Source organism: Anolis carolinensis, chromosome 6 (assembly GCF_035594765.1).
Source record: "Anolis carolinensis isolate JA03-04 chromosome 6, rAnoCar3.1.pri, whole genome shotgun sequence".
Taxonomy (NCBI): domain Eukaryota; kingdom Metazoa; phylum Chordata; class Lepidosauria; order Squamata; family Dactyloidae; genus Anolis; species Anolis carolinensis.
In genome coordinates, this window is record NC_085846.1 from 7,560,273 (window position 1) to 7,571,328 (window position 11,056).

General features: G+C 41.4%; 1 protein-coding gene across 1 annotated transcript; it reads left to right on the top strand.

Annotated features, from left to right (window-relative positions):
• The first annotated feature begins 2,116 nt into the window (after positions 1 to 2,116).
• Positions 2,117 to 9,977, top strand: psme2 (proteasome activator subunit 2). The gene is made up of 11 exons (XM_062983796.1): positions 2,117 to 2,327; positions 2,791 to 2,823; positions 3,083 to 3,145; positions 5,373 to 5,459; positions 5,708 to 5,735; positions 5,840 to 5,937; positions 6,059 to 6,127; positions 7,197 to 7,264; positions 8,059 to 8,113; positions 8,446 to 8,532; positions 9,435 to 9,977. The coding sequence occupies exons 1-11, from the start codon at positions 2,277 to 2,279 to the stop codon at positions 9,513 to 9,515; spliced, it is 720 nt and encodes a 239-aa protein (XP_062839866.1). The 5' UTR covers positions 2,117 to 2,276; the 3' UTR covers positions 9,516 to 9,977.
• The last annotated feature ends 1,079 nt before the right edge of the window (positions 9,978 to 11,056 follow it).

The following is an 11,056-nucleotide window of genomic DNA, read 5'->3' on the forward strand; positions in this document are numbered from 1 at the left end:
GCAAACTTGAATGGGGAAGAAGGGAACAGGAGCTCTGTCTGTACTCCAAACAGCACTCTGTGCATGGTCAGAGGCATTACAATGCAAACTTAAATGAGGAAAAATGGTAAAGGAAATTGGCCTGTACTCCAAAAGGCACTCTATGTATGGTCAGAGGCATTACAGTCGGGAAGAATGGAAAAGGAGCTTTGTAGTCCAAAAAGCACTCTGCACTTGGTCAGGGGCATTACAATGCAAACTTAAATTGGGGAGACTGGTAAAGGAGATTGGCTTGTGCTCCAAAAGGCACTCCGTGCATGGTCAAAGGCATTATAATGCAAGCTTAAATGGGGAATAATGGGGAATGAGCACTGCCTGTCCTCCAAAAGGCACTCTGTGCATGCTCAGAGGCATTACAATGCAAACTTGGATGGGGAAGAAGGGAACAGGAGCTCTGTCTGTACTCCAAACAGCACTCTGTGCATGGTCAGAGGCATTATAATGCAAACTTAGATGGGGTAGAATGGAAAATAAGATCTGCCTATACTCCAAGAGGCACTCTGTACATGTTCAGAGGCATTGCAATGCAAACTTAGATGGGGATGAATGGTGAACTTGTACTCTAAAAGGCACTCTGCGTATGGTCAGAGACATTACAATTCAAACCTAAATGGGGAAGCATGGAAAAGGAGATCTGCTTCTATTCCAAAAGATGCTCTGTGCATGCTCAGAGGCATTACAATGCAAACTTAGATGGGGAAGAATGAACAAGGAGATCTGCCTAAACTCCAAAAGGCACTCTGTGCATGGTCAGAGACATTACAATGGGGAAGAATGGGAAAAGGAGCACTGTCTGTACTCCAAGAAGCACTCTGTGCATGGTCAGAGACATTGCAGTGCAATCCTAAATGGGGAAGAATGGAAAAGGAGATCTGCCTATGTTCCTGAGAGCACTCTGTACATGCTCAGAGGCATTGCAATGCAAAGTTAGATGGGGATGAATGGTGAACCTGCACTCCAAAAGGCACTCTGTGTATGATCAGAGGCATTACAATGCAAACTTAAATGGAGAAGAATGGAAAGGGAGATCTGCCTATATCCCTAAAAGCACTCTGCACATGATCAGAGGCATTATAATGCAAACTTAGACGGGGAACAACTGAAAAGGAGCTCTGTCTGTACTCCAAAAGGCACTCTGTGCATGGTCAGAGACATTGCAATGCAAACTTAAATGGAAAAGAATGGAAAAGGAGCTCTGTCTGTAGTCCAAGAAGCACTCTGTGCATGGTCAGAGGCATTGCAATGCAAACCTAAATGGGGAAGAATGGAAAAGGAGATCTGCTTCTATTCCAAAAGATGCTCTGTGCATGGTCAGAGGCATTACAATGCAAACCTAAATGGAGAAGCATGGAAAAGGAGCTCTGCCTGTACTCCAAAAGGCACTCTGTGCATGGTCAGAGGCATTACAATGGGAAATAATAGAAAAGGGGCTCTGCCTGTACTCCAAAAGGCACTCTGTGCATGGTCAGAGACATTACAATGGGAAATAATGGAAAGGGGGCTCTGCCTGTACTCCAAGAGGCACTCTGTGCATGCTCAGAGGCATTGCAATGCAAACTTAAATGGGGAAGAATGGAAAAGGAGTTCTGCCTGTACTCCAAGGGGCACTCTGTACATGCTCAGAGGCATTATAATGCAAACTTAAATAGGGGAGAATGGCAAAGGAGATCTGCCTGTACACTACGCACATGATCAGAGGCATTACAATGGGGAAGAATGGAAAAGGAGTTCTGCCTGTACTCCAAGGGGCACTCTGTGCATGCTCAGAGGCATTGCAATGTAAACTTAGATGGGGAAGAATGGAAAATAAGACCGGCTTATACTCCAAAAGTCACTCTGTGTATGGTCAGAGGCATTGCAGTGCAAACCTAAATTGGGAAGAATGGAAAAGGGAGATCTGCCTGTACTCCAAAAGGCACTCTGTGCATGGTCAGAGGCATTACAATGGGGAAGATTGGAAGAGAAACTCTGCCTGAACTCCAAACGGCACTCTGTGCATGGTCAGAGGCATTGCAATGCAAACTTAAATGTGGAAGAATGGGAAAAGGAGCTCTGTCTGTACTCCAAGAAGTCATGCTTTGAGGGCGGGGCAGGGATCGCGTGGTGGGCGGAACGTGTGAATGCGAAAGCGAAAGACGCGTCCAGAGGTGGCTCAGCATTTGCAAAAAGAGTCTTTGTTTTTCCATTTATCTCCCTAACTTTGGCTTTGTCTCTCCCTGGAAAACCTGAGAATCAGCATGTCCAGGTCCTGCACCGCCCTCCAGATCAGCAAGGAGACCCAAGGAAAGGTGGGCAGCAGGGGAATCCATGGGGGGCAATTGCAAAACCCAGCAAAGGGTTGGGGGAGAAAGCAGAGAAGGAAGGACCTTTTACTTTTACTTTGCAAGGGAGGGGGATTTCCATGGCATGCAAGGATAGGGGAAGTTAGCCTTCAGGGGGACTACAAGTCCCATCATCCCCATTGAACTGGATTATGCAGCAGTGTGGACCAGGCATGGGTTAACCTGGGGTCCTGCTAGGTGTTTTGGACTGCAACTCCCAGCATTCCTAACAGCCTCAGGCCCTTTCCTTTTGCCCCTCAGCCGCTTAAGCGGCTGAGGGGCAAAAGGAAGGGGCCTGAGGCTGTTAGGAATGCTGGGAGTTGCAGTCCAAAACACCCGAAGAGCCCAAGTTCACCCATGCCTGGTCCACACTGCTGTATATTATTATTATTCTGAAACATTCACGCCTTTCGTTTTAATCTCTTTCCAGATGGACCTTTTCCGCAAATCCCTTTTAAAAGAGGTAAGCTTCTATTTATACCCTTTCTCGAGTGCATCTACACTGTCAAATTAATGCAGTTTGACACCACTTCTATTGCTCAATGTTACGATATCCTGGGAGTTTGTAGTTTTAGCCAAAAACTCAGCAGACTACGACTCCCAGGATCCCATAGCGTCGAGCCACGCAAAGTGGTGTCAAACTGCGTTAATTTGACAGTGTTTTCAAATTCTCAAATCTTTCATATATTCAAGATAAATTGATTCTCGCATTTCCTGCTCAGGGAGAAGATTTCCTTTGCCGTTTTTTACCCACGAAAATATCGCAGTTGGACAAGCTCTTGAAGGTAAGTGACAGACTCCCTTGGTGTGGAATTTGCATAACCCCGCCCACTGACTCTCCCATAACCCTTTCCTGCTCTTTTTAATGGCACACAGCAAACACAGGAATTGATCAGCAACTGAACATACTGGAGGGGTTTGGGGAGAATTCACTATGATGGAATTTGCATAACCCCGCCCACTGACTCTCCCATAACCCTTTCCTACTCTTTTTAATGGCACACAGCAAATAAGGGAATTGATCAGCAACTGAACATACTGGATGGGTTTGGGGAGAATTCACTATGATTTATAGGAGTTGTACTCCTGGGATGTATAGTTTACCTTCAGTCTAAGAACACTCTGAACTCCACCAACAATATACCTGGAAATAAATTGGCACACACAAACCCCATGACCAACAAAAAATATTGGAGGTCTTTGGAGGGATTTATAGGAGTTGTAGTTCACCTACATCCAGAGCGCACTATGAATCCAAACAATGATGGATCTGGACCAAACTTAGCACACATACCCAATATGCCCAAATTGGAATAATGGTGGGTTTTAATGGGAATTGGCATGGACATTTTGGAGTTGTAGGTACTGGGATTTATAGTTCACCTGCAATCAATGAGCACTCTGAACTCCACCAAAGATGGAATTGGCCCAAACTTCGCACACAGAACCCTCTTGACCAGCAAAAATTACTGGAGATCTTTGGGGGAAATTCACCTTGATTTGGGGGAGTTGTAGTTCACCTACATCCAGAGAGCACTGTGAACACTTGATTGATCTAGATCAAACTTGGCACACATGCCTGATACCTGATTACTGTTGAAGGGTTTGGGAAGAACTGGCCTTCATTTCTGGGAGTTGTAGTTCACCCACAACCAGAGAAACTGTGACCTCCACTGATGATGGACCTGGTCCAAATTTGGCACACAGAAGACCCATGACTAATTCAACCTACTGGAGCGGTTTGAGGGGACTGACTCACCATAGTGGGAGTTGTAGTTCACCCTACAGCCAGAGAGCACACAAAACACACCGATGATGCATCCAGAGTAGACTTGCCCAGTCAGTCAGTCAGTAGCCTTTATTTCGGTCAACAAACCATTGGCTAGGATCAAGTTACAGTACAATGATGGAATACAGCATTTGAGTAATTTATGACATTGCATTTGGCTTATGGTTAGTAACAAGTATGTCCAGTCTCTATTGGTTATTTGACTATCATTATAATCTAAAACAAAAACTGATTACAGATTAGTACTTGCCCAACATAACAAAACTTTAACATCTAATTTTTAAGTTAAGATGGAATTTCTTAGGGTTAACCTGGCATGAATATATTGCACAAGATTTATCTAGCCTACAATGATACACTTTAATATATTGGGTTTATGGTTCCCGTCCCCTTGATCAAGTTGTGTAAGTGTTATTTATTGCTATATAATTGTATTGTTTTACCTTGCTTAATAATGTGTTATTATGTTGTTATGTAATGTATGTGTTGTTTTTATGATTGGAAACCGCCCTGAGTCCCATCCGGGAGATAGGGCGGTATATAAATAAAGTTTTTTTATTATTATATTATTATGATGCCAGTTGTAGTTCATCCACAACCTTATGCAAAAAATTGCAATGCCGAGTACCCAATCTAGTACAGTAGAGTCTCACGTATCCAACACTTGCTTATCCAACGTTCTGGATTATCCAACACATTTTTGTAGTCAATATTTTCAATACATCGTGATATTTTGGTGCTAAATTCATAAATACAGTAATTACTACGTAGCATTACTGCATATTGAACTACTTTTTCTGTCAAATTTGTTATATAACATGATATTTTGGTGCTTAATTTGTAAAATCATAACCTAATTTGGTGTTTAATAGGCTTCTCCTTAATCTCTCCTTATTATCCAACATATTCGCTTATCCAACATTGTGCCGGCCCATTTATGTTGGATAAGTGAGACTCTACTGTAGTAGAATAAATGAAGCTTGACACTTTTTAACTGCCAAGGCTTAATACTATGGGATTATGGGAGTTGTAGTTTTCACAAGGTCTTCAGCTATGTCTGCCAACGAGTGCTGGCGCCTCACCAAACTACAACTCCCAGGATCCTATCACATGCAGTTAAAGTGGTATCAAACTGCATTAACTCTGCAGTGTAGTTGTATTCTGAGTTTATGGACTCTGCTTTTCCCACCTTATATTTTTATTTCTTTCTTCTTTTTTTCCAGGAAGATGCTCTGAATGTCAAAGATCTGGCTTCTCTCCGTGCTCCGCTGGATATCCCCATTCCAGATCCTCCTCCCAAAGATGATGAAGTGAGTTACTCAACTAAAGCCAGTGCCTAATTTTGGGTCCATCCACAATGCAGAATTAATGCTGTTTGATGTCACTTTAACTGTCATGGTCAATGCTATGGAAATGGCTCTTAAAACAAGGGTTGGAAGGGCATCTTTAGGGAGTGCCTTAGTTGTGTATCCCTGTGTGGCAAAATGGGGTTGGACTAGATGACCTTTAGGAGTCCCTTCCAAGATTATATTATTTTAAATGTTTTTTTCCCCTCCAGATGGAAACAGAGAAGGAAGAGAAAGAAGGTGAGCAGAGAACACTCTAGGAAAGGCAGGGAATGGGGTCTGCAGGTGGGGTAATCATGATAGTATTTTATGGGCTGCCCTTGATTATGTGCTCTCCTTCTCAGCTCCCAAATGCGGCTACCTGAAGGGCAACGAAGCCATCCTTTCGCTTCTGGATCGCGTCAAACCCGAAGTGCGGGAGTTCAAGGAGAAATGCGCCTTGGTGAGTTGGAACCAAGCAAATACTCTGTTTACGAGATATAATACATACTAGGCATCTGTATGGTGCTAGATGTGCTGTTTTCCTAAATTTGTGCCTCAGTTTCCCCTTCTCATTCCATCAGGTCACAACCTGGATTCAGTTCATGATTCCCAAAATTGAAGACGGCAATGATTTTGGGGTGGCGGTTCAGGTAAGATCAATGTGGATCTGTATTTCCCTGAACCCAACTGAGCATGGATCCCATGTGAACCATATCATAACGAAACGGAACGGAACATACAAAAACATAACAAACCAAAACATAACATTAACTTTAACATTAACATAACCATCCAAAACATAACCATAACCATTTTACTTTGCTTTACTTTACTCTGGTGTGTGTGTGTGTGTATACACACACCGCTATACACACAAAGGTATGCATACACACACGTAAACAAACAAGCATATACTCAAATGCATGCATATTTAACCATCCAAACAACCATAACTATTTTACTTTACTTTACTCAGGTGTGTGTGTGTGTGTGTGTGCATGCGCGCGAGTATATGCTTGTGTGTATATGTGTGTGTATGCATATCTTTGTGTTTATATATGTGTGTGTGTGTGTGTGTGTGTGTGCATATATACAAACATACACACACCCCTATACACACAAAGGTATGCATACACACACATATACACACAAGCATATGCTCAAATACATATTTATATACACACATATGCACACCTATATGGATACAATGATATATGGACACACACACACATATATGTACATACACACACACACACACACACATATATATACACACACATGTGCCATAGTAGAAGCCGCATAAATATTGCTTGTGGTTGCTTGAGAGTTACTATTAAAAATAGGCCTAGTACTATACCCTATATGATACCATACCATTAACTCTGTATTGACTTTAGATTAATATTGAAATACAGTCATTCAAAGCATATTAAGGCCAGTACAGACAAACCTAACTTAACAAAGTTTTACCATATTCTAAAAACGGATTGACTGTATTATAGAAATTGATTGTATTTTAATTTTTATTTAAAGTATTATTTCTTCAACATATTTGGCTGGCTGTTTGAGAGTTCTAGTTGCTTAAGTTCCAGTTAATTGGAAGTCTACTGTGTACACACACATATACACACACATGTATACTCAGACATACAGTACATCTATACATACACATATTTTTATATATACGTATGCCTTGTTTATTTTCTTGTTTCTCAACAGGAGAAGGTACTTGAACGGATCACGGCTCTGAAGACCAAGGCAGAAGCCTTCCAGACTGCCATCGCCAAGTAAGCGCAAGGGTTATAAGGACCTTCATGTGGCTTTTAAACAGGCTGGGTGGCCATCTGTTGGGGGTGCTTTGATTGTGCTTTTCCTGCATGGCAATACAAACTCTTTTGGCGCCCATTGCAAGTTGGGTATCACCTGTCTGAAATAACTGTTCCCCTTTTAGGATTTTGGGGGAGGGATTTAGAATTATTGCATATACATAATGAGATATCATGGGCAGGAGACTTGAGTTATAAATACAAATCCCAGGATTTCCATAGGATGAAATAATGCCAGTTCAAGTAGTAGAAAATTGTTATAAAATGACAAATGGTGCATCTACACTTTTGAATTAATGCAGTTTGACGCCCCTTTAACTATCAAAGTTCAATGCTATGGAATCACGGCAGTTGTCGTTTTTCAATTTCTTTGGCAAAATTAGGCCTAAGCGGGAAATAAGCTCTAGCATTAACTGTGGTTTATTTTTGCAACACACAATGGGCATACTGAATTATAAAATCATAAAGTCCTAATATTAATATATAATTGAATATAAATACATAATGTTACAGACATAATATGGCAAGAGTTCCAGAAAATGATTATTTGACTGTATCTGAATAAAAGTAGATTTTTGTACATGAATAAGTTAGCCATCCCCTAAAAATAAGCCCTAATGCATCTTTTGGGGCAAAAATTAATATAAAACCCGGTCTTATTTTGGGGGGAAATGCAGTAGTGCCTCACCAAACTAATTCCCAGGATATTATAAGAAGCAACCACATAACCATTGGTACACTTTTTCTTCTTTTAGGTATTACCTGGAACGTGGAGACGCAGTGGCCAAGGCCTCCAAGGACACTCATGTGGTCAGTAAGGGAGGAAAGGAGATTCTAGTTGGTCCTGAGATTTATGGGTTTTGAAAAGTCCCAAGACCTGAACCTTTGCCAAGAATGCTTTGAAATATATCTGGGGACATATCTACACTGTCGAATTAACCCAGTTTGACATTGATTTAACTATTATGGCTCCATGTGCAGTTTGGATACTCCAGCATTCTTGGGCAGAGAAGCCTGAAGAAACTATAATTCCTACAAGTCTGTAGCACTGAGCCATGGGAATTAAAGTAGGGTAAAACTGTATTTATTCTACAGTGTAGATGCACGCTTTACTGATTTACCTGCTTTATTTTTTTCCCCAGATGGATTATCGCAGCCTTGTTCACGAACGGGATGAAGCTATCTACCGGGAAATACAGACAGTGGTACTTGATATCCGTGGATTTTATGTGAGTAAGCATTGGTTTGGGGTTTTAGGGTACATCTACACAGTCAAATTAATGCAGTTTGAAATCACTTTAACCCCATGGAATCATGGGAGTTGTAGTTTTGCAAGATTTTTCACCTTCTCTGCCAAAGAGTGCTGGTGCTTCCACAAACAACAACTCCCAGGGTTCTATAGCATTGAGCCATGTTGGTTAAAGTGGTGTCAAACTGTTCTACTGTGTAGGTGCATCCACAATGACCATCCAATCCAACCCCCTGCCATGCATTATTATTATTATTATTATTATTATTATTATTATTATTATTATTATTATTATTATTATTATCATCATCACAATTATCACTATTATTATTTATTGGGTTGCTCTGAGTTTTCCAGGCTGTATGGCCATGCTCCAGAAGCATTTTCTCCTGACGTTTCGCCCACATCTATGGCAACATTTATATCACAAAGATTGTGAGGTCTGCTGGAAACTAGGCAAGTGGGGTTTATATGTCTGGAATGTCCAGAGTGGGAGAAAAAACTCTTTGTCTGTTGGAGGCAACAACTCCTAACAAAGGATTACCACAGGTAGGAAGCAAGCAGGCTTTGAAGCTGCAAGGCTATTCAATGTTAATCAAGCTGGCCAATTGCCACATTCACACTTGCCTCCAAAAGACAAGAATTCTTTCTTTCTCCCACCCTGGACATCATTCCACAGATTTATAAACCCCTCTTGCCTAGTTTCCGTCAGACCTCACAACCTGTGAGGATGCCTGCCATACATGTGGGTGAAACGTCAGGAGGGAATGCTTCTGGAATATGGCCAGACAGCCCAGAAATCTCGCAGCAACCCAGTGATTCTGGCCATGAAAGCCTTTGACAATACATTATTATTATTAATCCTGATTTTTATGCACACAGGCCGAGCTGTACCACAACTTGAGCCAAAACCTGGAGAAGCTGACCAACCCTAAGGGCGAAGAAAAGCCATCCATGTATTGAGGATAGACTTCTTCACCAGAGAAACTTCTGTCAAATTTAAAAAAGATTAAATACTGAGGTGGAAAGGAAAGGGCCGATGATGAATTAAATTAAATACACTGGTATCTGTTCCTGGATTGGAGGAAATTCCTAAACGAATCATGCTTTGAGTTTGGGTGCATCTAAGCCCTGGGAGGAAAACTATGCCTTATTTTCCTACGGGAAGGTTTTCGCTTTCTATGCTTTTCTTTGATGCTATCTATTCATACTCTGAAACCTGCCCTTGAAGATTTCTTTCATTGTAATTGCATTTCAAGCCAGTGTTTGATCTCAAGGTCAGCCTGACCAAGACCTCAATAATAGCAAAGATCTGGAACCCAGATTAGGATTAACTGCGTGTCCTAAATTTCTGCACTTCATGGTAGACACATTGCTGTTTGAAATGTCCAGAAGGTCCAGTAATAATAGTATATTTTTAAAATGTTTTGTGTCCCTTGTTTTCTGCGTCTTGGGATTTCGTTTTGCACTGATCGTGTTAGCTAAACAGTGCCAGTACTTGGATGGGAGACCGCCAGTGAATGCTGTTGTGCTGAAGGCTACATTTCAAATGAAGGGACTGGATTCTTAAGGAAAACCCTATGAAATGAATGAGATCACCAAAACTTCCAAAAAGACAAGTAAATCAGAGTAAATCAAGAACTATTCTAAGTTACTGGGTTGTGAGTTTTCCGGGCTGTATGGCCATGTTCCAGAAACATTCTCTTCTGACATTTCACCCACATCTGTGGCAGGCATCCTTAGAGATTGTGGGGTGTGTTGGAAAACTAGGTAAGTGGGATACACACACACACACATACATATATACATGTGAAATGTCCAGAGTGGGAGAAAGAACTCTCTTTTAGAGGCCAGTGTGAATGTTATAATTAATCACCTTGATTAACATTAATGGTCGTGCCAGCTTCAAGGCCTGGCTTCTTCCTGCTTGGGGGAATCCTTTGTTTGGAGATGTTAGCTGGCCCTGATTCATTCATTTCAAGCTACAACTCCCAGGATTCAATTGCATTGAGCCAGGTTAATGAAAACAATAATCTATACACATAATAAAAAGGAATTGGCCTGATATTTTGGAGTTACTGGGATTTATAGTTCATCTGACCACTCTGAACTCCACCAAAGCTGGAACTGGACCATACTTGGCACACAAAGCCCTTGTGACCAACAAAAAATACTGGAAGTCTTTGGGGAAAAATCACCTTGATTTGTGGGAGTTGTAGTTCACCTACATCCAGAGAAGACTGTGAATCCAAACTGATGGATTTGAACCAAACTTGGCACACATGAAGTGAGTAGTTTAATAATAATAAATACTGCTAGTAATAAATAGTTAAAAGTGATGTCAAACCATTAATTCTACAGTGCAGATGAGACGCAGCCTTGGTGTCACTTCCTAGTTTGTCCTTTTGGGGGAGATGAAGTTTCCCTTGGAGTCCGGAAGTGAGTAGAAACAGCAAGAATGGTGTATCTCTATGGTCAAAAGGAAACACTCAATGGGGAAATGA

What these genes read in the sequence shown, in the direction of transcription:
- psme2 (XM_062983796.1), top strand. Translation starts at nt 2,277, where the DNA reads ATGTCCAGGTCCTGCACCGCCCTCCAGATCAGCAAGGAGACCCAAGGA. An exon ending in ATTTTGGGGTGGCGGTTCAG is followed by an intron (nt 6,128 to 7,196) that starts GTAAGATCAATG and finishes GTTTCTCAACAG; the next exon opens with GAGAAGGTACTTGAACGGAT. An exon ending in CCTCCAAGGACACTCATGTG is followed by an intron (nt 8,114 to 8,445) that starts GTCAGTAAGGGA and finishes TTTTTTCCCCAG; the next exon opens with ATGGATTATCGCAGCCTTGT.